Source organism: Amphiprion ocellaris, chromosome 12 (genome assembly GCF_022539595.1).
Source record: "Amphiprion ocellaris isolate individual 3 ecotype Okinawa chromosome 12, ASM2253959v1, whole genome shotgun sequence".
NCBI lineage: Eukaryota > Metazoa > Chordata > Actinopteri > Pomacentridae > Amphiprion > Amphiprion ocellaris.
In genome coordinates, this window is record NC_072777.1 from 8,685,998 (window position 1) to 8,713,752 (window position 27,755).

At 38.8% G+C, this 27,755-nt stretch overlaps 2 protein-coding genes across 9 annotated transcripts in view; one reads left to right on the forward strand and one right to left on the reverse strand.

The window, feature by feature from the left end:
- Positions 1-17,668: 17,668 nt before the first annotated feature.
- id2b (inhibitor of DNA binding 2b) lies at positions 17,669-27,186 on the forward strand. The gene is made up of 3 exons (XM_035949872.2): positions 17,669-18,177; positions 18,855-18,918; positions 26,891-27,186. The coding sequence occupies exons 1-2, from the start codon at positions 17,829-17,831 to the stop codon at positions 18,881-18,883; spliced, it is 378 nt and encodes a 125-aa protein (XP_035805765.1). The 5' UTR covers positions 17,669-17,828; the 3' UTR covers positions 18,884-18,918; positions 26,891-27,186.
- Positions 19,994-27,755, reverse strand: part of kidins220b (kinase D-interacting substrate 220b) — a 28,565-nt gene continuing 20,803 nt past the window's right edge. For 4 of the 8 annotated variants that reach the window (XM_055015859.1, XM_023274018.3, XM_023274021.3 and 1 more), the window contains 5 exons: positions 26,695-26,724; positions 24,866-25,003; positions 24,636-24,734; positions 24,326-24,556; positions 19,994-23,448 (listed from right to left, as the gene is read on the reverse strand). In XM_055015859.1, the coding sequence (XP_054871834.1) occupies positions 22,252-23,448; positions 24,326-24,556; positions 24,636-24,734; positions 24,866-25,003; positions 26,695-26,724 (1,695 nt within the window). In that variant the 3' untranslated portion in view covers positions 19,994-22,251. The remainder of the gene's footprint in view (positions 23,449-24,325; positions 24,557-24,635; positions 24,735-24,865; positions 25,004-26,694; positions 26,725-27,755) is intronic. The other 4 variants (XM_055015860.1, XM_055015861.1, XM_023274022.3 and 1 more) reach the window with 1 other exon arrangement.

Genomic DNA, 27,755 nt, shown 5'->3' on the forward strand with positions numbered 1-27,755 from the left:
TGTAATCCATTTGTTTATCTTTGTGAACATTTTGTTCTGCTTTGTGGTCCTTTTGTGCCTCGTTGTGGTTGATTTGTGTCTCTTTATAGTTTTAGTATGTTGTATCTGTATTTGATCATTCTCTGTCCGTGTCATTTTTGTGTTTCTTTTGACAGTTGTGTCTGTGATAGTTTCAAGTCTTTATGGTTATTATTTGTATCATTGGGCTTGTTTTGTGTCTCTTTGTGATCATTGTGTATCTTTTTGTGGTCAGTTTGTTTCCCTTTGTGTTTGTGTTGTGTCTCTTTTTAGTTGTTTTATATCTCTGTGATTGTTTTGTGTCTTTTTGATCATTGTCTGTCTCTTTGTGGAGGGTTTTGTGTTTCTTTTGACAGTCGTGTGTTTGTGATAGTTCTATGTCTTTATAGTCATATTTTTGTCTTTGTGGTCCTTTTGTGCCATTGTAGTAGATGTTGTGTGTATTTGTAGTAATTTTGTTCTTCGTAGATATTAAATGTGGTTTTTGTGGGAATGTGTGTGCCTCGTTGTGATTGTTTTGTACGTCATTTTGTATCTTGTGAATGTTTTGTGTCCATTTGTGGTTGTTATAAATCATTGTGGTCAATTTTTGTCTCTTTTTAGTTGTTTTATATCTCTGATTGTTTTGTGTCTCTTTTTTTAACATTTTCTTTCTCTTTGAGGCCGATTTTGTGTTTCTTTTGCCAGTTATGCCTTTGTTTGCCTTTCTAGTCATTTTTGTTTGTATCTCTGTGATTATTTAGTGTCTCAGTTTGGTCATTGTAGGTCTTGTCTTGGTTGTTCTGTGTCTTTTTTTAGATATTGTGTGTAATTTTATTTCTGTTTGTGGATATTTTGTGGGGTTGAGGGTGGGGGTTTGAGGTAATTGCGGGTCTCTGTATTTGTTTTGTGTGTCATTTTGGCTGCTGGTGTGTTTGTGTTAAATAGAAGTCTCTGTGTTGTGATTCTGTGTCTCCTATTGGCAGTTTTGTATACCTTTGTTGTCATTTTCGGTCTGTTTTTGGCCATTTTGTGTCTGTTTTTAGTCATCACTTTGCGTCTCTTATTGGTCTTTACGTGGCCTGTTTGTGAATCCGTGCTAGATATCAAAATTAAAACATCAGTATGTGTGTTTGCAGTTACTCTTCACCGAGTGTGATTGTGAAAACATTGTTGAATGTTACATTGTGTGACACCATGGATCTTCTATCACTGTGAGGACCTTCACTCTCATTCCGAGCTCCTCGAACTCTGAAATCAGGTCCCTTATAAGGTCTGTCTTACAGCGAGGACCCGACTAAATGGTCTAACATTCACATTGGTCCTCACAGAGACAGACATAGATGTAAACACACCCTCAGCCTGAGGTCATGGAGGGGGATACAGGAAGCCGGCGCTTGGCCCCGTCTGACCTCGTCTGATTTCTGTGTGTGAACCAGTCCTCCCAGTTCATCAGAGTGAAGCACGATTAGGCAGGAAACAGATACAGGGCTGCTCAGACTGTGAAGAAAAGGCAGGATATTTACATGAATAACTCCATCAATGGGTTTTATTGATCACTGAACTTCATCTAAGTTTAGTAAAGAGAAGACAGTCAGAATCTGAGCATCATTTGTCTTTAACCCTCGTGTCATCCTGTGGGTCAGATTGACCCGTTTTAAAGTTTGAAAATGTGGGGAAAAAATATATTTTCACAGTGAAATTTTTTACTTCTGATGTCCACATTTTCAACATTTTTGGAAAAATTTTGGGTGGAAAAAAGAAATGTTTAAAGTATTTCTTTAAGAACATTCACAAAAAAAATCAACCAAAATCCAGCAAAATGAAAAATGATTTTTTTGTGAATGTTCTTAAAGAAAATATTAGAAGTTTTACTGATATGTATGTAATCACTTTAGATATTTTTAGGATTTTTTTTTGGAAGATTTTTACTCATTTTTACTAATTTTTTGAAAATATTTACAAGAATTTTCTTGCCATATTTGGAGGATTTTTAAAAAATAAATCTTTTAAGGAATTATTGGAATTTTCTTCCTGAAGGTTTTGCAAATTTTCTGATTTTTTTTTGCAGAATTTTTGGCTTTTTTTTAGACAAGGAAACAATATTTTTTGGTGCCCGTAAATGAGAACAACAGGAGGGTTCAAACAAATGTAGTTACTGTTGAGCTCCACTTCAAACATCCAATGCAGTTAAACCCTGCATCAGTGATAATCTTATGATTAGTTTTTGAAGCAGCTGTATTTTATATCAGTCCTTGTGTGTCCTTCTAAATTTAGCCAAAATGTCTGTGTGAAATCTGGAGAGTCTGGCTCGGTGTCAGTATTAATGCCTCCGGGTCGACTGATTGATCGAGCTTTTAAAAAATGCTCAAAGCAAAGTCTTCATGTTTCAAAATGTGTCAGCTTCAACTGGAAAAAACACTGAAACTTTCTGCAGCACAGCCTGAAATTATACTGCTGATAATATGTTTAATTGTAAGGTGTAAATTTATGAGAAAAATAATATTATACACAGTAAAAACAATTTTAAAAAATCATAAAAATACTAGATTTTTTCATAATAAATTTTACATGACATCATTTGTATTTTTTGGCTTTGAAATGTTTGTTGAACGATATTTACACAAATAATCAGGCACAATACTGCAGAAAAGGGCTGTTATTAGATGTGTTTTAACCTCAACCCTAAAAAACAAGTAAAAAGTTTCAAAATATCACAGTAATTAGTAATTTAGGTTCAGATTGCAAGAATCTACAGTTAATTTCAGATCACATTAAGTGTAACATGAGTTTTTAAATTTACATGTAAATCTAATTTAACAGATCTTAATTGAAAAAAATAAAGACGTAATGGAATTACCTTTGAGACACTGAACTGTGTGAACCTAAACCTGATTCTGACCTGAATCCTCATCATCTTCATTTTACTCCACATCTGCTGCATCACAAAACTGACACATCATATTGCTTTTGAATATCTTCAGAACATGATGCTTAATAACCCGCTATAATGTGGTAACTTTATGTGTGCGATTAGAAAAAATATCTTCTTCAGATGAAATACTGCTCACCAAATACATAGATTTTACTTCCTATTGTACACTGCACTGCTATGTGTACTATGTACAGTGAACCAGTACTATAAAGAAGAAGGAGTGGAGGAGTTTCTGTTGTTGTTCATTAACTTGCTCAGACAGCAGATGGAGAGTTGAACGCCTGCTGAGAGTGTTTGTGTTCATGTATTACTATTGTTGTTGGGGACACACAGCGATCAGACACCTGATTAATATGATGGAGGTGTCTCCTCATGCTGCCAAATGTGGAGGTTGGATCAACATGTGGAGCTCTTCATCTTTGTTGGGTTCTTCAAGCTGTTCCTGAGCAGTTTCTGTGGCGTAGCGTTGTGCTGCTGGGGGAGGTCACTGGTGTTGAGGAGTGTAGTCACCATGAGTGTACCTAGTAGAGACAGACTGATTATTACTGGCTTGGCCGATATTTGGCATTTTTCTGATTACTAGTGTCGTTGCTTTTATTGACAGATTATCAGTAAATTAAACGCACTACTCCAGGTGTGATGCAGCCTCCTGTCTCTGTCTGTATCACTCTGTGGCATCGGTGTCAAACTCATTTTAGTTCGGGGCCACATGCAGCCCAGTTTGATCTCAAGTGGGCCGGACCACTAAAATCACAGCTGAATAACCTATAAATAACCGCAACTCCAAATTTTTTCCTTTGTTTTAGTGCAAAAAAGTACATTTTGAAAATGTTCACATTTAAGGAACTATCTTTCTACAAAATATTATGAAGAACCTGAAATTTCCTAATAAAAATAAGTGCAATTTCAGCAACATTTTGCCTCAATTTATCATTTACACATTACAACTTACAGATCACAGAGTATATAGTATTTCACTTTATGATCAAAATGACAAAAGCCGGTCAAAAAAAGACAAAAAACGCCAAAAACAAGACAAAATATCACAAAAACGAAACACACCGTGACAAAACAATGGATAAATGACAAAAGACAAGAAATTATACAAATGACACAAAAAATGACAAAAGCTGGAAGCAAAATGACAAAAAATAGACAACACAAGCGAGACAAAAAGGAAACACAAAATGACAAAAATGAGAAACAAAACAACGAATAAAGCAAAACACAAAATTACAAAAATAAGACAAAGAACAAGACAAGATATGACAAAAAGAGGCACAAAATGACTAAAGAACACTGAGCAATATCATATTATACTTTATGATCAAAACAGCTTGTCATGGTCTAGAAATTATTTTAAAATTTATTGTTTTACAAATTTAAAATTTGCAGTTAATGCCTTCTCTGTCATTTTTACACTTCATAAAGTCGTCCCACGGGCCAGATTGGACCCTCTGGCGGGCCGTCTTAGGCCCGCAGGCCACATGTTTGACACCCCTTCTCTATGATCTCGAAAATGTCTCTCAAGCGAAAACTGAACAAGAAACAAAAACCATTGCCACAAACCAGGAAATTAGCTTTTTCATAGTCGCTAAGGCTATGCTAATGGCTAGCGGCTAAATTAGAAAGCAAATTACCCTGAAAAAGAATCTGTAAAACAATGACTAATAATATTTTAAGATCTGGACATTAGTGGACAAAAAAAGTGATAAAACGGTGAAATATCAGGAAAATACAGAAGAGCAGCAGACAGAACTGCAGGAGACAAACTGGTCAATCTCAGTCGATCCCACATAAACAGAGGAGCGTGTCCGAATTTAATCCTATTTCTATTTGACATATTCATTCATTGCCACTCTAATTAATGTAGAAGCCTAGTTATGAATGTCAGGTTCTCTGCTATAACACGCTAGAACATGAGATTTATATTGGTTCCAAATATGGCTTTCTTGATCACCAATAATCGGCATCTATTGAAGCCCTGGAAAAACCTGTATCAGTCGATCCCTAGTGCATATTCCTACTCAGAATTTGAGCATTTGGTTTGGTTTTGGACATCAGATTAGAACCAGATTTGAGTTTAGTTTAATTTATGAGTCGTGCGTTGTGTAACCAGAGTCCTCACAAAGACAGACTGGTGTGTGTGTGTGTGTGTGTGTGTGTGTGTGTGTGTGTGTGTGTGTGTGTGTGTGTGTGTGTGTGTGTGTGTGTGTGTGTGTGTGTGTGTGTGTGTGTGTGTTTCCTGCTGGGAGGCTGCAGGCTGCTTGTTTCTGATGTTTTTAATCCTTTTAGTGTGTGACTGAATGATATCAGCAGCCCACTGTGTCCTTATTTCATCATATTTCTTTATTTATTGAATGTATTCTTTCTTTGTGTTTTCTTTTTTTTTTTTAATCATTAATATAATTCCATCCACAGTCCAAACGGCTGCACGTAGGGTAAGCTGGTGATTCTAAACTGGCCAGAGGTGTGCATGGTTGTCTGTATGTTAGCGTTAGGCCTGTAGTGGGCTGAGTTACACTTTCTACAGGACAGAGTGGGTTTAACTAATGGAAGGGTGATTAATCTGAATTTTCTCTGAGGGAAACTTAAAGGTGGAGAAATGGAGATCAAACAGCAACTGCTTTGGACAGAAGACGTCTATAAAGTTTCATATAATTTCATGCGTTAATCTGAGTCCCACACCTGTCCTCAGCCTGCACAGTTCAGCTCATATGTACAGACAGTTTGAGTTTATTGTGGAAGAAAACATTAAATCCTCCTCGTTAACAGAGTTTTCTGATCTATATGCCACAAAGGTGAACAACAGGATATTTTTAACAAAGCTGGATGTGGTTTCTTGAGTTTTCTCTTTTTTTCCGACCAGTTTTTTCCATCCGGGGTGAAGCAGCAGAAGGAGTCAGCTGCTCTCACAGTAATCAGACTCATATCAGAGGAAATGTTGAACCGATCGGTTCGGTTTTCCGTCTCTGCTGCTCTCTGATCAGATGTTTGGCATCAGATCAAAGGCAGCGTTAGCACTCGGCTGGATCCTCTCCAGCCTGATAAATCTGTGGATTCTGCTCGGGATAATTGAGACCAACACCGTGGCATTCTGGGTAATGAGACGACGAGGTCGTGCCGAGGTCAGGGGGTAAAAATAATGTAAAAAATGTGACTTCATGCCAACAGAAGGGTCCAAAAAGTCATCCTTATGAGGATATGAGGAAGTAAAACATCCATAAATCCACTATAGACAGCTCAGAAGCTGTCTGATAATCTTCGTGTTTTTAGTCTCTGTCAGTATTGCAGTGATCCAGTAATAGCTGTCTGTACATTTATGATATTCTGCAAACACTACATCTCTCTAAATTGTCACAGGCAACATTATAGTTCCTGTGTCTGTAAAGGTTTCCCTGTTCACACAAACACGACTTTGAACCTTTCATGTAACATCATCCAAGAAACTACTCCTATCTTACTACTTTAACTCCTCTCTGCAGCTGTTTTCCCGCCTCGGCTGTAAAACAGGAAACTGCTTTTAAAAATATGGAAATGAACAGTGCCGAGAATCTGATTATCGGCACAAAGCCGGACAGCAGGGAGCCGCCAGAGGAGGAGAAGCCGGGCAGTAAATGAGAGAACAGAGAGGATTGTAGGAGTACTTCCTGTAACCCCAGCAGAGTCAGGGGTGACAGAGTTGGCTTATTAGGATCACTGATCACTGAAGCAGTCTACTGGGTCCAAACCACAACCTCTGCACACAGTGGCGCAACAGTATCTGTTGGAAAGCCATTCAAATGACTGCAGAGATGCAAAATAACCGCAGGAACGAACACAGGGATGCAAAAACACCACAAAAGGACACAGTTAGAAACATAAAAACACATAGACCAGAAAGTCACTAAAAAACAACAACCACAAAGAAAAAACGTACCAGAAAAAGACTAAAAGAAAACCTAAAATAAAATTCATACAAACTGAAACCAACTGCAAATATTCCAAAGAAACAAAAAACAAAAAAAGCTTCTAAAGAAGCTAAAAACAACAACAGAGAAACTAAAAATGGCTTCCAAGAAAGAGACAAAAAATGACTAAAGAAATTAAGACTCCCCTTCAGGCTAAAACAGACAAGGTCATCAGGATATTTAGCGCCACCATCAGGTCAACATGTTGTCCAACACTTTGGTCTTCACCAATACGTGTAGAACTTATTTCACTCTAGTCAGCAGCAGCTGCATTTACTGCTAATTAGCTAATGTTAGCATGCTAAAACTCCAATCTAACATGGTGAAAACCTGCTTAATATGTTAGCCATGTCATTGTTATTCTGAGGGTAGAATATTTAAGTTTGCTTTGGCTGCATTTTAAGGCATCTTCAAGTCAGCTCCTTAACACAAAGCAGCTTCAGTCCTCATTGATTTGAGTTCAGACTGAATGAAACCTGCAGTCCAGACCACAAAAATGTGGCGTCAGATGTGAGCTCTGACCTCCTGATAGTGATGGAGCCCAGCAGCTGTGCTGCTTTTTAATCCGTCCTCTGATTCCAGCCTCTTATCTGCTTCCTGCTGCTATTTGCATATTTTCACTGTACCTTAAACGCTCTTATCTGCAGAGACCCGGCAGGTCAGGAGGGCACGGATGTTTGTACTAATTTTAGATGTCATTTTATCTGAAACATCTCATCAAAACAGCAGCGAGCTTTTATTCTTAGTTCTAAGAGCCTCAAATGCTGTAGCTCACAGGGTTTACGTAAGTTCACTGTCAGCTGTGATGCATTTACTGACATTTTATTGATGTGTTCACTTAAAGTTGTATGCAGTGACATTACAACTGTGATGTGTTTAAATTTAGTAAAGGTTGAGGTGGTGTGATGCACTGAAGCTCATTTGGATGACGATGCGTTCACTTACTATGCACATTTTGATACACATTTGATTATCTCACTAAATTTAACATCTGAAAGTGCTGTCGATGCTCCAGTTTCGTCCAGCCTGCTTTACCATTTGACCTCCTACATTTCCCACAATGCCTTACAGAATCCTCTTCACTTATCAGGCTGATGGATGACAAAGCAGCTGAAGACAAATTTTGACATTTAATCATTAGATAGAGAAAATGATGGAAACAAAGAGGTTCATTAGTGTTTCAGCAGTGTGTCACCACAACCAGCCACCTAATGAGTGAACGTGTAAAATAGGTTTAATTACATGAATGAACAAATAACTTTTTCTTTCTTTCTTTCTTTCTTTCTTTCTTTCTTGTGTGTGAAACAACTATGTGACCAGTTGTTTATTGAAGTTGCTTGTCAGTTGATTAATCTCAGCCAGTTTCACACATTCATAAGATGATTTTGTATTCATGAATCAACCGAAGTGCAATTAACTCTCATTTTTAAGGCAGCTGCTGAATGAATTTAAAATAACTGCACTGTCAAAGAAAAGGAGAAAAAAGTCAATCATAATATAGATTGAACTGAATGAACTTTAACAGGGGTTGATCAGTACTTAGACCTACATCTCAACTGATATCAGTCTGTACTTGAACTGATAATGTGTTAATTACAGAGATTTTCCTTCAGTTAAGTTGCTTACAGACATATGGATCCAATGATATGCACGTGAAAAAATCAACATATGCGAGGTGAAAGTTCAGCTGCTGATTGGATCGTTGCATGAATAAGGATACACTGCTTATGTATAATATTAATGCAAGTTAAACATACAAATGTAGTAATGTTGTTAATGTTGTTATAATAAAATAGGAGTAATGTTAATAATATTATTAAAAGAGTTAATGTCAGTTATTACATTGGGTGTTTAAGCCCCTTTCAGTCAGTAGATGGCGCTGTTGTCCACACAATGCACTCTGTTTATCGCCATCACCAGTCATTTTGAGGAAACAACACATTTACACACATACAAGATTTCATTCAGCAGTGAATGGCTCTATTAAGGAGCCCAAGTGGGAAAAGTTCTCTCCTTTCTTATGTTATTAGTGTGTCCTCTAATTAGGAATGTTTGTGTTTCTGAGATCTGAGAAGGGAAGTGAAAGATGCCTTCAGAGAAGCATTATTTTTACTTGTTAATTACTATTATTATGATTTATTTTGCTTCTTAGTCAATATATGGCGTATCTGAATGGAATTTTATTAACTTTCTGCATTTATTTCATAAAATATATAAAGTTTGATTTGATTTGATTTGATTTGGAGCAGCTACTATAAGTTCACTGTCAGCTGCGATGCATTTACTGACATTTCATTGATGTGTTCACTTTATGTTGTATACAGAGACGTTACAGCTCTGTTGCTTTCAATGACTTTTCCACTGTGATGCATTCACTTACTATTTTCTACACAGACGCGCATATAATGACGCGTTCACTTACTGTCGTATGCGGTGACATTACAACTGGGATGTGCTTAAATTTAGTAAAGATTGACGTGGTGTGATGCATTCACTTGCTGCTGTATACACTGAAGCTCATCGGATGGCGATGTGTTCACTTGCGGTGCACATTTTGACACACATTTGAACATCTCACTAAATTCAACATCTCAAAGTCCTGTCGATGCTCCAGTTTCATTCAGCCTGCTTTACCATTTTAACTCCTACATTTCCCATGATGCCTTTCAGAATCAGACCACAGAGTCCACCAGTATTCTGGAACATTTAAAACAGGGGTAGCCAATACGGTGCCGGCGGGCGCCTGATTGCCCGCGACCATGTTCTAAAAATAGCACTAATCACCATGAAATTCTTTATAAAAAAAAATATAGTTGCAGTTCTTTTTAAATCCAAAATACTTACATTAATGCAGATTTCAAATTACAATATTTTTTATTTATATATATATATATATATATATATATATATATATATATATATATATATATATATATATATATATATATATTTTTTTTTTTTTTTTTTTTTTTTTTTTTTTTTTTTTTTTTAATAAAAATGTCTTTGGTGTAAATGAATTTTGACCTTGTCCGAGTCAAAGTTCACTGCGCATGTCCAACCACCACGTCACTCTGAAGCGTCCGGGTGCAGACCCTTTGGGAAGCTAGACGTGGTTTTTACCCCCAAAACATGACAGAGAAGTGAAAGAGAAAACACTATTTTCACGATGACTGGGAGGAAGAGTCTTTTTTCACGACAGTGAAAGATAAATGTATGTGTCCTATTTGCGGGGCGACTATTGCGTCGGCAAAGCGGCACAATGTGGAGAGACGCTACTTTAGCTGCTACAAAGCTTCCATGCTAACTAGCCACCTGCTAGCGCACATAGACTGGATGCGCACTACGGACAGAAAAAGCCGGGACTTAAAGGCAGCTTTGACATCTACTACGCGGCGAAAAGTTTCTTCATGGAGAAAAATGTACCATTAGAAAGGCTTGTTTCAGTGAGGACTGACGGGGCTCCTCCATGACGGGTCGCCATGCAGGCTTCATTGTACGATGCAGAGGTGATCCAGACTTCCCAACATTCCTACATTACCACTACATCATTCACCAGCAGGACATATGTATGTACAAAAATGACTGGATTTGATCATGTGATGACTCGTGTCGTGAAGATCATAAATGGCTCCAAAGCCAAACAACCAGGACATTGAAGGTGCTGCTGGAGGAGCTGTCAGCTGAATATGGTGACCTGTTACTACACACAGAAACCCCATGGATCAGCAGGGGAACAGTTTTGCAGCATTTTTTGTCACTGTTGACCGAAATCAAAGAGTAGATGCAATCCAAAGGGGAAGACACCTTGCTGCTTGAGGACACTGAGTGGATTCTTGACCTCGCATTTTTAACGGACATCACTTGGAAACTGAACTATCTGAACTGTGAGCTGCAAAGTAAAGGTAAGACATGATAAGCTCTGCAATGCCAGGCTTCCCACTAACACACATTTACAGACAGAGAAAGAGGTAACGTTGTCATTCAAAACACCGTGCCATTACACAAAAATGTGAAAATAATTTGTTGAAAACATGTAATGATTTGTTGTTATGATCTGTTAAAAATGTTGCAATGCTGGTGAAAAATGCTGGTGATTAGTACTAATGTGACAGGATTCATTTCAAAATGTGAAACAGTTGATTTTTTTTCTTACATAACTGATTGTACAAACATGGGACAGAGTTCATGAATTGTTCAAAAATGTTACAAAGGTAGTGGTTTGCACCAATGAAGCATGATTTGATGACAGTTAATGATTTCCTAAAAATGTTAGAAGTGACAATTTGCACAGAAATGTAACTGGTGTGATTTTGAACAAAATACTGCAAATACGCTGATTCATACAAAACTGCCAAGAAAGATATTTACAAAAAATTCCATATATTTATATATATATGTGTGTGTGTGTCTCCTATCATTGTTGTGGAAATCATTGTTAATAATTATTGTAGGGAATAATTAACATAAATGTGATCCGACAGCCTCTTTACATATTATTTTCATTGTTGTTGTTATTAAAAGATGATGGCGTAAGTTTGCTATTGAGGAAGTTTGTATCAAACAAGGTGCCCTTCGTACTACTCAGTACCCTTGAAGTTGCTCTCAGGTTCAAAAAGGTTGGTGACCCCTGATTTAAAACCATAACTTCATACTTACAGAGTACAGTTTAAGTGGAATAAACATTTAAAACTACATGTACTTGGACATATCGTAATATTTTGTCTTGAACAAACCTTTAAATACATAACTGAACAGTCATGTGGTCCTAGAAGTGCGATTCAACTGCTAAAACTTGCAACAACTGTGTTTTTCTGACCACTTGGGGGCAGCATAAGCTGTTGTGAAAAGTGTGAACCACTGACTGTATATAAAGATAGAGGAACTTTTCATGTTATCTGAAATACTGGTTTTGAAACTCAGTGGAAAAGCTTTGAATTTCAACATCTCAGCAATCCAACTTCTAAAAACTCATGGTTAACTAAAAAAAATCAGTTGTCCCCTTACAAAATGACATCGAAATGACTCCAAAGAAATCAACAAGGATTCTAAAGAAACTAAAAGCAGCTTAAAAGAAAGTAAAAATGACTCTAAAGAAACAAAAAACAACTCCAAAGAAGCTAAAAACTACTCTAAAGAGAACAAAGCATTAAGAAAAGTAAATATGACGCAAAAGAAACTAAAAATCACTCTCAAGTAACTAATAACGACTCCAAAGAGGCTACAAACTGCTAACAGTAGCCTCAACGCTAATAGCCATGAACATAGGTAGCGCTTCGCTGACACTGCAGGTAGGAGGCTAATTAGCTGCACATGCTAATATCAGTAGCTGACATTAGCAGATAAACAATGTTTATTTCACTCTTTACACATTGACTCTTGTGTTGTTTTCGTTTTTAGCAGTGCTAACAGTGTAGCTCATGTCAGTCTACACTTCAGGCTAAAACAGACAAGGTCATCAGGATGTTTAGTGCCACCATCAGGTAAACATGTTGTCCAACACTTTGGTCTTCACCAAATATACGTGTAGAACTGATGTCACTCTAGTCAGCCGCCGCTGTGTTTACAGCTAATTAGCTAATGTTAGCATGCTAAAACTCCAATCTAACATGGTGAAAACGTGCTTAATATGTTAGGCATGTCATTGTTATTCTGAGGGTAGAATATTTAAGTTTGCTTGGCTGCATTTTAAGGCATCTTCAGCTGTCCCCTTAATTATGCACAATTTTAAGCTTTAATAAACTATCACTACGAAGTGAGTACATTTCCCACTGTACAGATGTTAAATTATTATATTATATTTTAGATTATATTTGGACAGCAGCAGCTGTGATTGGATCTAACAGGAAGTCTTGTTGTTGTCAGCTCTGATGTGACTAAATGGACATACAGACAATATTTCCATGTGACTGTCTGAAAAATGAGTCAAAGGGAGCTTCTAGCTGACGGTGCTTTGATGTGGTTTAAAAAGCTGCAGGCAAAACATCTGTAGTCAAATGATTGTCAGCAGTTAACACTCGTCTGCTTGCAGCATGTGTTTTAAGTGTCCCACATTCATTGTGAACCCACGATAAGATTCTGTTGCTGGAGAACATAAACGCTTCCTACAGCGGCAACACCAGTCCAGCCGCTCCACCTGCCCCTGAATGCACCACACCCTCCTCATCAGAGCAGCAGGTTTTTATTAGAGAAAGGTAAAAATCCTCCACAAACTGAGGAATAAAAAAGCAAACAATAATGACAACACACTGCCATCATACCACCTTATCTTGTTTAGAGTAGAATTCTGATTTATTTACACTATATTTACTATTAAAGTGTCTTCGCCGTCCGATAGCATGAAACTAAAGTCTCTGATGACATCCACCAGATACATAATGCTTTGCATCTTTTTTCCTGTTTGTGTATTTCATCATTATAAGTAGTAATAATAATAATAATAATAACTGTATTTGTATAGCACCTTTCAGAAGAACATTCACAAAGTGCTTTGACAGATAGAACATAGTGATAAAAGAGGACTTTACTTGAAGGCGAGTCGATAAAAGAATCTACTGATTCGGTAAGCCTCATCTCCTCAGGCAGGTCGTTCCAAAGCCAAAGGACCCTGATGGAGAAGGTCCCGTCACCCTTGGATTTAACCTCGACTTTGGGACAACTAGGAGGGACCCGTGCGAGGGCACTACAGGGTCAAAATATAGCCAGGGGCAAGGCCCTGGCAAGCTTTAAAAGTGTTCAGCAGAATCTTACATATTTTCTTATTTCTAGTGACTACTGTGTCTAACTATCGCTCATGTGCAGCACTGAGGTGCACTGCCTTATGAGGAGATCAATAAAATCCTGATGGCGATGGAACAGAGTCTACTGTTGCCTTCCTGCTGTCTGGGTCTCGTTAGACATCAGTGTTAAACTGCTGTGTGTCCTGAGGCGAAGCAACTCTGACGTCTGTTCAGTTTTACAGGAACGTTTTGCATCCTATCGCCGCACATGATCAGTGTCTGCCTGCAGCTGTGATCCACCAGCTGGCAGCTACAACATGCAAAACACAGCCTGGGGTCAGGCTAGCATTTAAATACTGCAGCCATGGAGGTGTTTTACTGTTAGGACTCACATGGACATTTTCATAACAGGGGACACATCTGCACGCCGTAACACAGCTGACTTTTGTTGCTTGTCTTTTAACCTTCCTCTTGTGTTAGTGTTCCGTTACAGTTAGATTTATGTTAGTTATAGCCCCTCCAGATGGCCTTTCTTGATCATTTTCTCAGTTGATCATGTGTTCATGTCATGTGACTTGATTCAGGAAGTATTCTACCTCTAAGAGAGGGTGTATCTGTCCAAAAGACAGTAATTTTGGAATTCCTGGTTTCAAGTTGGTTGTGGTTTTTTGTCGTTATTTTACAACTGTTTTTATTATTAAACCTGATTAAAAATGCAATGAATAACATGTTAAGTAAGGTAAATGTACACCTTTCAAAAGTGATGTTTGGTTTGAAATCTGGCACTGGTTTACAATGTTCATTTCATATAAGTCACATGACCACGGTTTAGTTCAGAGTCACACTTGTGGGATTGTGGGTCAGTTGCAGTACGACTACAGAGGGAAACGCCATCATTGACTCAGAGAAAACCCTATCGATTCTGCACGGTCTGACAGGCGCACACGGTGATGTGACTTAAGTTTGTGTTTGTTTTATATTTTTGCCATTATTTGTTCAAGCGCTTTGTTTGGACAGTTTGGTACAGTGTTGTAAGCTGGCATATGGGACCAGTCTAGTGACAGGAAGCTAGTTTGAAAGACCTTTGGAATCTGTCTAAATAGAGACGCGCTTGTGAAACTTTGTGTATATTTGGCATGTTAGTATTTTTTTTTATTGTCATAGCTTTCACCGTGTCGACAGATTGGAGAGAAAATAAACATTGAAAGACATCTGTATGATGCGTGGCCTTCTACACATCAGACCAGAGTAGTTACAGAGGGAATGTGCTCAGAGAGACATCCAGGTGTTATCTGCATCCATCTGCTCCAGCGTTAGGTTTTGTGGCAGCATCGTCAGTATGTATATTTTAATTCATGTTTAATTGTGTTCCTACACAGGTATTGAAGAGACAGCAGTGTTATAAGTTGAAAATGGCACGCTAATGTGCATAATGTTTGCCTTTGCTAGCATTGTCTGTGTTAAGTAATTACGACTGCATTTTAATTTATGATAATCAGGAGATAAGTACTTCATTGTCTTTGTTATTTGCACTTACGTTGCAGGTTTAACAAATTCAAGGCAAACTGCTTGTATTTATAAGCTGGGTTTAGTTAACCCTTTGTCCAGTGCATGACAGCCTGATTGTGCTGCCACTAAGGCATTGTTTCATTTTTTACAGATTGTGTCTTTTAAATAATTCACTTTTGCTAATTTCAGTTAAAGAATGTGTTAATAGCTGCTAGGGCTGCATCTAGCGATTATTCTGGCGATTAATCGTTACAGCATCTACTGCAGTCTGCGCTGTGAGGCGTTCAGGGAAATGTCTGTCGATAAGCACATGTTCAGCTCATGAGGTGTTTCACCTGTGACCAGGTGGGGCCTGGTGGGTGCGATGAACTTACAATGTCTGTCATACTTTATTATCAAAGACAATAACTGGGGGGGAATTAAAAGATCAAATTTGACATTACTAAAGTAACTGTGCAAAAAAAATTATCTTAAAAATCTACTACTGCAAAAGTTAGTCTGGAGTATCGGTATCGATATTGGCGATACTGGCCCTGTATTTACTTGATATCGAACCGATACTAAATCTTGCAGTATCGTACACCACTAAAGAAAACTTCTGCACGCATTTGAGGTGCGTTCAGGGAACCTCCGTAAAATCATGTACACGTAAAAGCAGCACGTAAAGCTGCACACTGGCGATGCATTTAATGAACCTCTGTCATCTTGAGTGTCACAGAAAATAACCTGGGTTACAAAAGCGCAACAAAAAAATGACAAAAATAAGACAAAAAAACCCACAAGCGAGACAAAAAGGAAGCACAAAATGACAAAAACGAGAAACAAAACGGCAAAAAAAGACAAAATGTTAGAAAAATGAGACACAAAATGACAAAAGAATGAGCAATCTAGCATTTTACTTTATGATCAGAACAACCTGTCATGGTCTAGAAATTATTTTAAATTTATCATTTTACAAATTTACAATCTGCAGTTAACGGCTTCTCTGTAATTTTTACACTTTACAAAGTCTTCCCATTGGATTGGACCCTCTGGAGGGCTGCCTTTGGTCCGCGGGCCACATCTTTGACACCCCTGCAGTAGAGTATTGTTCATTTAACTCCCTGTTTGCTGTAAGCATGACAAAGACAATGTTATCCTAATTTTCCACCTCCCAATGTTAGCATATGGATGCTAATGTTAGCTTTGTCTCTGTTAGCTTGTTATTGTGCAGCTCCACTAACAGAAACCTTTGTAATGTTAATGCCATTCTGAAACACTTCCTACAGTTTTCACAAAATATTAAATCTGCTCCAACTTAACAAGGTGCAACATTTAACCAAATTAACACATTAATGCATCAGTAATTCTGGACTAATAATATAATAATGGCTCTTCAGCATCACACTTCTCTATGTGCTTCTCAATCGAAGTCCTCCAGGTCACAATAGAAGTCCTATGACTGCTTCACAATAAAAGCTGTGCAACTGATTTGAAATAGAAGTCATCCAGCTACTTTACAATTAAAGTTTTTTGACTGCTTCAAAATAAAAGTTCTTCAGCTGATTCACAACAAAAGTTCATAATAGTCATCTGCAAGCAGAAGATGCAATCTTTCCCTTTCTCTATCTTTTTGTGAGACAATGTATGGCTTTAAATGCAAAGATAATATGAAATGCAAAATAAAAACTGATGTCAGGATACACAGACAGTACTTGCCACTTCATCATATTTGACAGATTTTATTAGACGATTTCACAAAATAAAGTGGGGGTTCTTCAATAAGTTTAATAGTTTTCTGTCACTTTCAGTTTTCAATCGCTAAATAAAAATATCATGCATTATAGGCATGATGTATTTTATGATTCATGTATTTTTGCTAAACATATTTATAACTTTGTGTAGTTTCAGGTAGTTGATTTTTGAAAACTCCTTATGAAGCTTTAACCCTCGTGTCGTCCTGCGGGTCAAAATTGACCTGCTTTAAAGTTTGAAAATAAAATATATTTTCACAGTGAAACTTCTGATGTCCACATTTTCAACATTTTTGGGAAATCTTTGAATATTTTTTGGTTGAAAAAAAATGTTAAAAATGTTTCTTATGAACATTCACAAAAAAATCAACCAAAATCCAGCGAATTTCGCTGGATTTTGGTAGATTTTTCTGTGAATGTTCTTAAAGAAAATATTAGAAGTTTTACTGATATATATGTAATCACTTTAGATATTTTTAGGATTTTTTGGAGAAGATTTTTACTCATTTTTTTGAAAATATTTACAAGAATTTTCTTGCCAAATTTGGGGGATTTTTTTTTTTTTTTAAATAAAACTTTTAAGGGAAACTTTTAAGGAATTATTGGAATTTTCTTCCAGAAGGTTTTGCAAATTTTCAGAAATTTGGCGAATTTTTTGCTGAATTTTTGGACTTTTTTCAGACAAGGAAACAGTATTTTTTGGTGCCCATAAATGAAGACAACAGGAGGGTTAAAGAGCTAAGTTTTAGTTACCTGCAGCAGACAGGTGAGCTGCTGGACTCACCGCTGGTTCTTCAGGAGCCAATCAGCGCGCCTTAAACATGACTGACGTCCCTCAGAGCCAATGAGGTAGCGGCTATAAGAGCCTCCGTTGCCTCCTTCCTCAGTCTGGTCTCTGCAGCGGCATGTCTGGGTGACTCTCCGTTAAAGCTTTTACTCGGTGGAGTTGTTCTCATGTGAAGCTCCAGATCACCGTCCAACCGCAGACATGAGAGCCGGGCTGCCGGTGCAGCCTGCGGGCAGGAGGCGGAGGAGCCGCCGGAGCCTGAGCTGCTTTCTGCCGCGCCGCCCCCGGCACAAGGAGGAGGAGCCGCCGGTGCTCCTGCTGCGGGACATGGGTCTCTGTTACCGGCTGCTGGAGCGGCTGGTGCCCGCACTGGTGCCCGGCATTGCAGCCAGCAGGCTGGAGATCCTGCAGCATGTCATCGACTACATCCTGGAGCTGCAGACCGAGCTGGACGCCTCCTGCCCCGCCGGAGAGCGGGAAGAATCCCGTGTGACCGGCAGCAGCAGCTCCAACAGCGGACACGGAGCCGCCAGAGCCCCGCTGCCAGCAGGTAGGAGACCCAGCAACAGTGTGGTATTGATCAGATATTGGTGGCTGATCAGCTCTGACTTTAGTGTAGACTCCGGCAGCTGACATGACATGCAATGCAAATGTTTTTGCACATCAAAGTTACAAAAAAATTCTCTTTAGCAGCTTTTTTTTTTTTTTTAAGTAAGCTCAAAATGTTTGAAGTTCTGATTGTTGATCAAACATAAAATATATTAAAATGGTCTTTAACTAGGGTTTTTAGCACCAGGAGTTTAAAATCCACAGGTTTAAGAGAGCCTTGTATACTATGAATACAAAATATTAATTGATTACGCCCTTAAAATGCCATTACAGCTGCTTTATTTCAACAATGTTACTGAAATATGAATTATTTTCTACATGGTTTTCCTTTTTTTTAAGGCCTCTGAAATGCATCCAAAACAGTGAAACGTTTTTGGCTTAATTTGAAAGTAAGATTTACACTGAACAAAGAAATTGAGACAGACAGATATTGTTTATGTATATATTGTTTGTTAAAGTTTGGAGATGCGGGTTTTGGGCTTCATTCAGACACTTAGACCAAAATAAACTCAGTTCCTGTCAGTATTAATGAGAGACTCCAGTCTAACATGAGGATGATGGTTTTGTTCATGTAGCTGCACCACTGCAGCAGTTTCTAATGTCTTTGTGTCTCTGCAGTCCACACATTTCCCCCCAAAACGCTCTGATGTGGAGGAGAGCTGTGTGATGCTGTGCTGATATGGTGAGAGAATCAAACACACCTTTGCTCTGAGGCCTCACAGCCTCTTTTTGTCCTCATCAGAGTTCACCCTGACTTACTTTATGTATTAATACAACAGCAAATCTTCCTGGAGTATGGTGTAAGGAGGGCGAGGGAGTAAAATCTGCACCACAATCTGCTTTTGGTGTAAAATTCTTTATTTCTGACCGGAGTATAGTGCTAAGATTAAGTAGTAAAATCTGCATGTTTCTGACTGGAGTCTGGTGCATTCTCCCTTTCACTTAAGAATCAAATAAGATATAATTTGTACTAACTTTTGCATAAAAGTTTATTTGAATTAACATATTTGAGTTTTCGAGCTCAGAGAATATCAGCAAGCATTGTCCTTTCACATTTAAAGCTTTATGATGGTCTGACGGTCGTGTTTTAAATTCACTGAAGCTCCATCAGCTGTGGTCAAAGTGGCGCTAAAATCTACGTTTTTTTAAACTAAGTCTGGTTTGTAAAATCATTTGTATTGAATCAGTTTGAACTTTAAGACTGGAAGTAAAACAGCACCTGAGATTTAGATTGTGACTTCAGAGCACAGCTGTCTGTGTGATTTTCAAAATAATACTAATCACGTCAAATTAAGAGTCGTATGAATGGTGCTTTCAAAATCTAAAAAAATGTTTTCATTTTTTCATTTCCTTTGGAGAAATGAGAAAAGACCCTGAGTCACGTGCTAAAATTCTAGATAACATGTCTTTAAATTCAGATTCAACAATTATGTTTGTTTTACCTGTTCTTAATGGTAGTTTCAAATACTCAACCTTGTAAAACCCAGTTGCAAAAATACATCAGTTTTATTTAGTTTTTATTATTTTAAAGTAAATAAAGTGTCACTGCAGCTTGTACTCCATTTAAGGAATTTAATTATTCTTTCTTGTTTGTGAAAAAAGTGTGGTTGAACTTCTTTTTACTCATTTAGTTACTCGCTTTTTACAACTTTGAATGCAGGGCTTTTATTTTTAATGACCTCCATCTTAACCACTGTAATAAAAAACAAATTAATGATGAACACTCAGATTTAAAAAAAAAGAGGTCAGATGGCAGCTTTAACATTCAACATCCAGATTTTATTAAATACTTTAGAGTGAGACAACAGATTCCCTTAAATTCATCTTCAGATGAGTCACAGATGTTAAATCTATTGGAGAGCACTGAGATGAACAACAGATACAACAAAACATCCAGCACCACCTAAATATGTCTTTAAAAATGAACACATCACAAATTTACATAAAAAACATACATATAATGGAGGCTTTTAATTTGAAGAAAACTTTGTTCTCAGCTTTTATTAAAATGTTTGACTTCATTCTGAAATTTGAAGGAAATCTGCAGAGCTGAAATATCTTACTGTTTTTCTTTTTACTTTTTCAACAAAACCTCTGTTGCATTTACTGGAATTAAGTTAAATAAGGTAAAAAAAAAAATAGTGTTTTTAAATTTCTGTTTGTCCACCGTTGTCTCCTCTCAATAACGATAAAAATGAAAGGAAAAAAACACAGAAAAAACGATCTAAATATTGAATGTGACATCTTTCTAATGTTTTGTTTGGCCAACAGTTCAAAACCAAAAGAGATCCTTTTTTCTCTCGGGTGAAACAAAGAAAAGAAGCAAATTCTCCTATTTGAGAAGCAGGGACATCAAGTATTTGCTAGAAAATCATTCAGGCATTTGATCGATCAGTTGAAATGGTTGATTTTCTGATGGAGTCAACGAAAGCATGTCACAATACACAACGCTGAGACACAACCACTGATTTGTTCATTTCACTCTAAACCAAACAAACATCTTCAGCACAAACAACTGTAAACCCACCAACACTGTAAACGGAGTCAATACTGACAGTTTAAGAGCCGATCGATCAGTTTCTGCTCGCAGCTCAATCAGACGCTTCTGTGAAAACGTCATTTTTCAAAGTTAAAGAGAGCCTTTGTTTTTCACATTAAATCAAGAGAATCTGTAAAAGTGGCATCTTTTTAAGACAAAGAAACAAAAAGCAGTTTTTAAAACTTAACTGACCTGTTAGTATCTGCTGTCTTTTTCCTTTTAAAGAGGACAAACTAGTGTTAAGATAAACAACCAGTACAGAAACTGGTTTTACTGGTTTTAATGTTGAAATATTTTAGTATTTTAAAGGAGAGTAATGTCGAAGGTGTTCTTTTATCACTTCCATTAAAAAGCTTAATAAAGGTTACTGGCACACAAAGTATAAAAAAAAAAAAGCACATTTACTGACATGTAAACAGATCTATCCTTACTGCTGAAACAAGATGTCTAATATAACAACTTAATACTGTAATAGTACTGTTTATTTACCTGCCACAACTCCATATTGAGATTAGTTCAGTGGATGTGAGTGGACTCCAGTGACAGATGTGCACTTTGATGCGTTTCCTAATTTGGAATCACACTAAAAATCACCTGAAGATCAGCATGTTCTAACTGCGATCTTGGTTTCCAACGTTTTTTTTTTGCATCTTTGTAAAGCTGCAAAACTTCCTGTATCAGATTGAACTCAACAGATTGCAGCAGATTTCCATGCTGTCATGTTCTACTAGTCTGCAGTATAAGCTCAGAAACTTAAAATTCCTCCCCAGCTTCCAGAGAGAGATTGTGTCACTGGTTGAGATCTCAAGTCGAGCTGGTGTCCACTTTTTTCTACACTACAGACAGCCATACAATCATATCTACAGGGATAAGTTCAACCAGCTGGTGACTTACGTTCAACTTTGTAGCTTCAGTTTAGAGCAGATCTTTGGACCCTGGTTACCTGCAAACAAGTCTAAAAGTTCCATTTGTGACAGTTATTATCTACTGAACAAATAACAATACCAAAGTGTTGATACTTGGAGGCGACACGTCACATCATCACAATAACAACATGCAGCAGCTTTACTTTAGCTCCTACGTCACTACGAAGCTTCAGGTTCATCTACAGAGTATAGCTGTGAGCATGCAAGAACACCACTGATGATACAAGACACTAAAAGTATGAGTCCACCAGCAGCCACTCTTCACCTCTTCTATGTCACCGTATCAACGGTGAGACATTTTTAGTGTTTTAAAGTCCAAATTACTTAAATTTTAGTCAAACAAGTGCTTAATCAACTCATCAAAGGATTTCTCACAATGTCAAACAGTATTTTCTCGTTTGTTAAATTTCACGACCTTTTAAATCTTCAACTTGTTAAACGTCAAGACAAACCTTATTACGACTTGTTTATTTTCACTTCTCGTTGGTCCGGGAGGTTGGAGGGCAGCTCTTGGTGGACCCTCAGTGCTCTCTTTATCTTCTTTGTGAGCTCACAGGATGCTCTCACGCTCCTCGCCGAAGGTAACGGTGTCGGAGGACACAGTGCAGATCTCCGGTGGGTCTCCAGGTTTCAGCCCCCTCTTCAGGTGAACCACTCGGACGTTCTCATTGTTGGGCCCTGGCCTGGTGGTGGTGGTGGTTGTGGTGCCGGTGGTCCCGGAGCTTGGTGAGAGGATGACGTCACTGGTGGAGGAGGAGGAGGTTGGGTTGGAGGAGGAGGTGGAGCCCTCTGCTGGCTGGCGGGGGCGGTTGCCCTGTTGGGCGTTGGTGTTGTTGTTGAGGGTGACGTTGCTCGGCATACGGTTCAGGTTGTAGCTCTTAGAAGAGGTCCAGCTCTCCTCAGGGCTGCTGGCCAGGAGGCTGCACTGGTCCTCGGAGCAGATGGACATCCGGGCCACGGCCGGGTCCTGGAGGCCGCTGAGGCTGTTGGGAAGGCCACGCTTCCTGGCAAGGCTCTCCTCATCTAGTTCGATCAGGTTGGCCCTCTCCAGCTGTGACAGGTCCGCCTCCTCGTCCTGCAGCGAGTGGTTGGGCGAGCTCTCGTTGGACCGAACCCCCGAGTCGGAGGAATCCTTCTTGTCCAGCATGGCGTCTGACAGGTAGTCCTTCCCCTTCAGCGCCAGTGAGCCGCCGGGAAGTTTGGGGTCGACCATCTTCTTGCCGTCTTTCAACAAGGGGGCATGATCTGACTCCTCGGACTCCTCATCGTCACTGGTCAGCTTCTGGTAGCGCAGCCCTCCACCAGCCTTCAGCTTCAGGTCAGCAGCGCCCTGGAACAGCCCAACTCTTTCAGCTGAGGTCTTGCGGGTCAACATGGACTTGGAGGATCCGTGGTCACCTTTTTCATCCTCCTCTGTGATGGGGTCTAGCGCTTCACCGTTGGAGGCGAACTCAGTGTTGTCTGCAGCTGGCTTGCTGCCGCTTCTCTTGTTGAAGAATTTGCGTCCATCTGGCTCTGTGCTGTCCTTGCTCTTGTCATCAGATGATGATGTCATGAACTGTCCCGGCTGAGGTTGGACGGGTTTCTCTCCAACGCCGCCGCCCATCTCCAGTTGGGCCATCTGGGCGATGTACTCCTGGTAGGCATCACGGTACTCGGCCTGCTGCTTGTCCGTCAGCTTGGAGATGTCGTTTGAGGACTCCTGAGAGTTCAGGCTGGTCATGCTGGCGGTGCGGTGAGGGCCACCCTGTGGACAGAGGATAGAAGAGCAGGGAAGGAAAAGCAGTACATTCTTTACTTACAGATGTAAAAAACGGAACAGAAGTAGGGATTAACCAATATGTTTTTTATTTTATTGTTTTGGAACCAATACCAATGCCGATTATTGGTAATCAAGAAAGACAAATAACCAATAGCTGAACCTGATATAGATTAAATGTAGTGTTTTAATATCATGTAATAGGAGAGCATCTGTCATTTATAACTCCGCTTCTTTATTGATTAAGGTGACTAGAACTAAATATGTGAAATAGAAATGCAATTACATTAGAATGCTCTTCTCTGTTTTTGTTGGATCGACTGGAACTGATCAGTTTGTCTCCTGCAGTTCCCACTAAACGTCCACTATGATTCTTAAAGCATTATAGACTCTGTGCCAGGGTAATTTGTTACTGCCTTCTAACTTAGCTGTTAGCTGTTAGCATAGCCACTGTGAGAGTAGCTAATTTCCTGGTTTGTGGTAATGGCTTGTGTTGTTCAGTTTTTGTAGTCTCTGCTTAAGAAACATTTCTGAGACCACAGAGTGATGACAGACAGAGAGAGGTGGATGCATCAGACCTGAAGTAGCACATGTAATTTATTGATAATCAGCCACTAAAAATACCAGTATGGATTATCGGAAAAATGCCAAATATCGTGCATGACAGTCAGGCTGATAATTGATCTATCCCTAGACAGAAGGCCAATGAAACTCACACTGATTCAACAAGAAGATAGCTTTAGGTAATGTTTTTAAATGAGTCATAAAATGGGTGTCCCAGAAATAAAAATAAATGTCAGTTTCCTTTAGAAAAACTTGTGCTGTGATCTTAGAGCTCATCCCTCCCACATTCTGCTCTATTTACCATCCACTGCATGTTTCCATGTCGTGGTGCCTCTTCTAGACCCACGTTGCTCAGCTCCTCAAAGCTCAGGTTGAAACTGTACATTGGCGAAGCATCGGGGTTGGCAGCACCAGCGTGGGGCGGAGCCACTGCACGCCTTCCTGCCTCAGTGTGACCACCAACAACGCTGCCTTGCTCACTGGCAACTTCCTCGTGTAACACCTGGCTCTCGATGTGACGCATGTCCAGAACCTGCAGGACAGAGGAGATGATTTAAACATCCTCTGATGAATCAAATCGTGACAGTTTCATCTGCTTTCTGTGGACTAACCGTGGCTCTGAAGAGCTGCCAGTCTCCAAAGTTCATGCTCATCTCCTTCTTCAGCTCGTCGATGTTACACTGAGACAAAACTCTGCCATTGACGTTTGCCTGAAAACAAGATGGAGAAAATGACTAAAAAGGACAAACCTCCAGCACTGTTTGCTGCACATGATAATTTACAACCACACAGATCTGGTGTTACAGTGGACTCTGTCAGTGTGTGAGGTCATGTCACTAACCTTCCTGATGGTGGCGGTATACTGTCCCATCATGCTCTGGTCGATGCCTTCAATCTGTCGCACGCGCTCACAGACGGACTCCGTCGTCATGGAGCTGAGGAGGATGGCGGGAGTGCCTGACATGACGGAGGCTGAGCCCTGAACACAAAAGCAAATGGGTGTGATCTCCAGGAAAACTCAGAGCATTTTTTAAATATCAAAGTTTTAATGAGCCATTTTTCACTGCAGGAACATGTGGGCATTTCGGTGCACAGGAACCACCCCACTAGAACCTTTTTCAGAGCCACTGTCGGGGAGAAAAAGTACCTATTCCAGGGCAGGTGCTTCTCAACGGTCCTGAAAAACTACTGTGCAGGGCCATTTTTCTGCCCTCTTGATATCCTTGTTGAGTAGAAGTCTCTTCCTCTCTATCAACACTTTCTTCAACGTGAAAGTCACCATATAGGCTAATATAACAAAACCTAATTTTCCTGTTTCCTATGTGCTCATAGAACTGGAGTTAGTTGCAGTAACTACTATCTGTTGTTAAAAAAAAAAAAAAAAGGCCAATGAAAAGGCCGATTAGGGGCTTGTTTCAGTGAACATTCAAGCCATCCTGTGTCTACAAGTTCTTGCAGTGGAAAAGTACTTTATGTTTAACATGTAGCATCCAGCATGTGAGCTGGATGGAAACTACAGCTACAACACAGAAGTCAGGTTGAACTCTGAGGACGGATCAAGCATTGCTACAGTTAGTGATGAGACTCTACTCTACATAGAGGATCTAAAATCTATTATTAGCAAGTAAATAGTGCCCGAATTCTTCCCAGCTCATTGCTGGTGTGTCTTTGAAACTGTGTGTGTGTGTGTGTGCGCGTGCGTGCGTGTGTGTGTGTGCGCGTATATGTGGCTGTATGTTTTCCTAATTTATCTTTTCATCTTTACAATTACTTTTCTGTTGAAGTTCTACTTTCTTTTGTTTACTGGCTTCATGAGAAACTGAAATGTTGATTGTGACAAAATTAAGCTGCACACAAAGCTAGGAAAACCATTTTTTTTTTTTTACACATATTTTTTTGATTAGTATTGATGTTCAGACTTCTGTACTGCTTCTTTGATCAGATGTTTCTTCAACTAAAACAGAGAGCTTAAGAGTGTTCTATTTGGTTCTTAATTAAATTTAAAAATGGTTTATAATCCCATAATAGAGGGATCACATCAGAAACTCTGGTGTCATGTTATCAGTGTCTAAAGACTTCAATAATAATAATGCTTTTTTGCTGAGTACAAACTGTTAATATGTTGGGTGTCTCATTTCTGATGTTTGTTACAAATTATTCAGATGCACAATTCGTCATTTTTACTGCAAAGCAAAGTGCTAAGATCATTTGTGCAGAGGTGGAGGTGAGGTTGGGGGTGTGAGTTTTTAGGGGTCAAAGGTGAGAACAAAAGTTTGACAGCTGAGCAGATCAAACAGCTACTCTACTGAAGCTACAGGTTGTTCCAGGCAGGTTGCATGCTGGGAGCTGTAGTAGTGAGAACACTTCCCCATCATGTCCACAGCATCCGGCTGACCTCTGACTCACTCGTGGCTCCATCGCTGTTTCATGTTTATAGCAAGCTGAAACGCGACTGCATCTCTTTCAGATGTTTAGATGTAAAGGCTAACCCTGCTAGAATGCTGTAGCTAACAGACGACACCAGGATTCTGACAAAATGTTATAGGTTGAACTTGGACCTCTAAAAAGACAGACATTTGCTGTGGACACTTCAGGTTGGCGTGAAAGGAAGGAAGGAAGGAAGGTGTGATCAAGGACGGAAGGAGAGTCGTGTTAGGGAAAGTTCAATACCTGCTTCCTTTTCAAAGATGAACTCTTATACTGTAGACAGACAGACAAGACAGACAGACGAGGGATGAAAACATCAGGAGAACACAGATGACTGACAGGACACAGAGCGGAAATGATTGCAACCAAACATCAGCAGCTGTTTATAGGACACCAGAAGAAGAAACTAAAATCACTTCAGTGTTTGATTTGTTTCCAGGCTACACGCCCAGCCACCACAGAAGAAGAGACGGAGCTGAGTGGAGGAAGTGCTCAACAGCAGAAGAAGAAAAGCAGAAACCAAAAGCGGTGATTGTGGAGATGCAATTCATGAATAAACTAAACTGAAATCGTTAGCTTAAATGAAAGAATGCAAGAAAACCTGTTTAGCTTAAAGTTTGACTTCAAACTAAAACATTTAATTAACACCGGCAAAATGTATTCAAGTTATTAACTTATGTTGAAAAACTTTTTTGGCAATTTTAGTCAGACAAAATAAAACGTACAAAACATGGACATTTTTGACTCAGATAATTTCAATGAATTGCAAAAATATTGAACATCATCATTAGATAAATCTATTTTATATATATATATATATATATATATATATATATATATATATATATATATATATATATATATATAGATATAGATATATATAGATATATATACTGTATATCAATATAATATCAATATAATATTGATTCGGTGTGTCAAATGTGATTGTTTTTTAACACAACATTTCATTTGGTGTTTTTGTGTAGATTTGTATTCATCAGTTAGCAAACAAACAAAAAATGCAGTGGAAAATTAGTAAATCTATGAAATGCAGACATGTAATTATCATGTTTTTCTAACGGGTAATAACTAGTTTATAATGCAGCAGTGAGTAGATAAACACTCAGCGAGCACTTTGTAGAAACACCTGCTGATTACTGCGGTGATCCAGTCAGCCTCAGTTTTCCTCCAGCAGCTGCTGATGATAGATTTGTGGGAAACAAATTGACCCCGTTTTGGAAAGTACAAACAAATTCTTCACCAGATTTCATTTAAATTTTCTTTATTCAGTTCTTCTGTGGCTG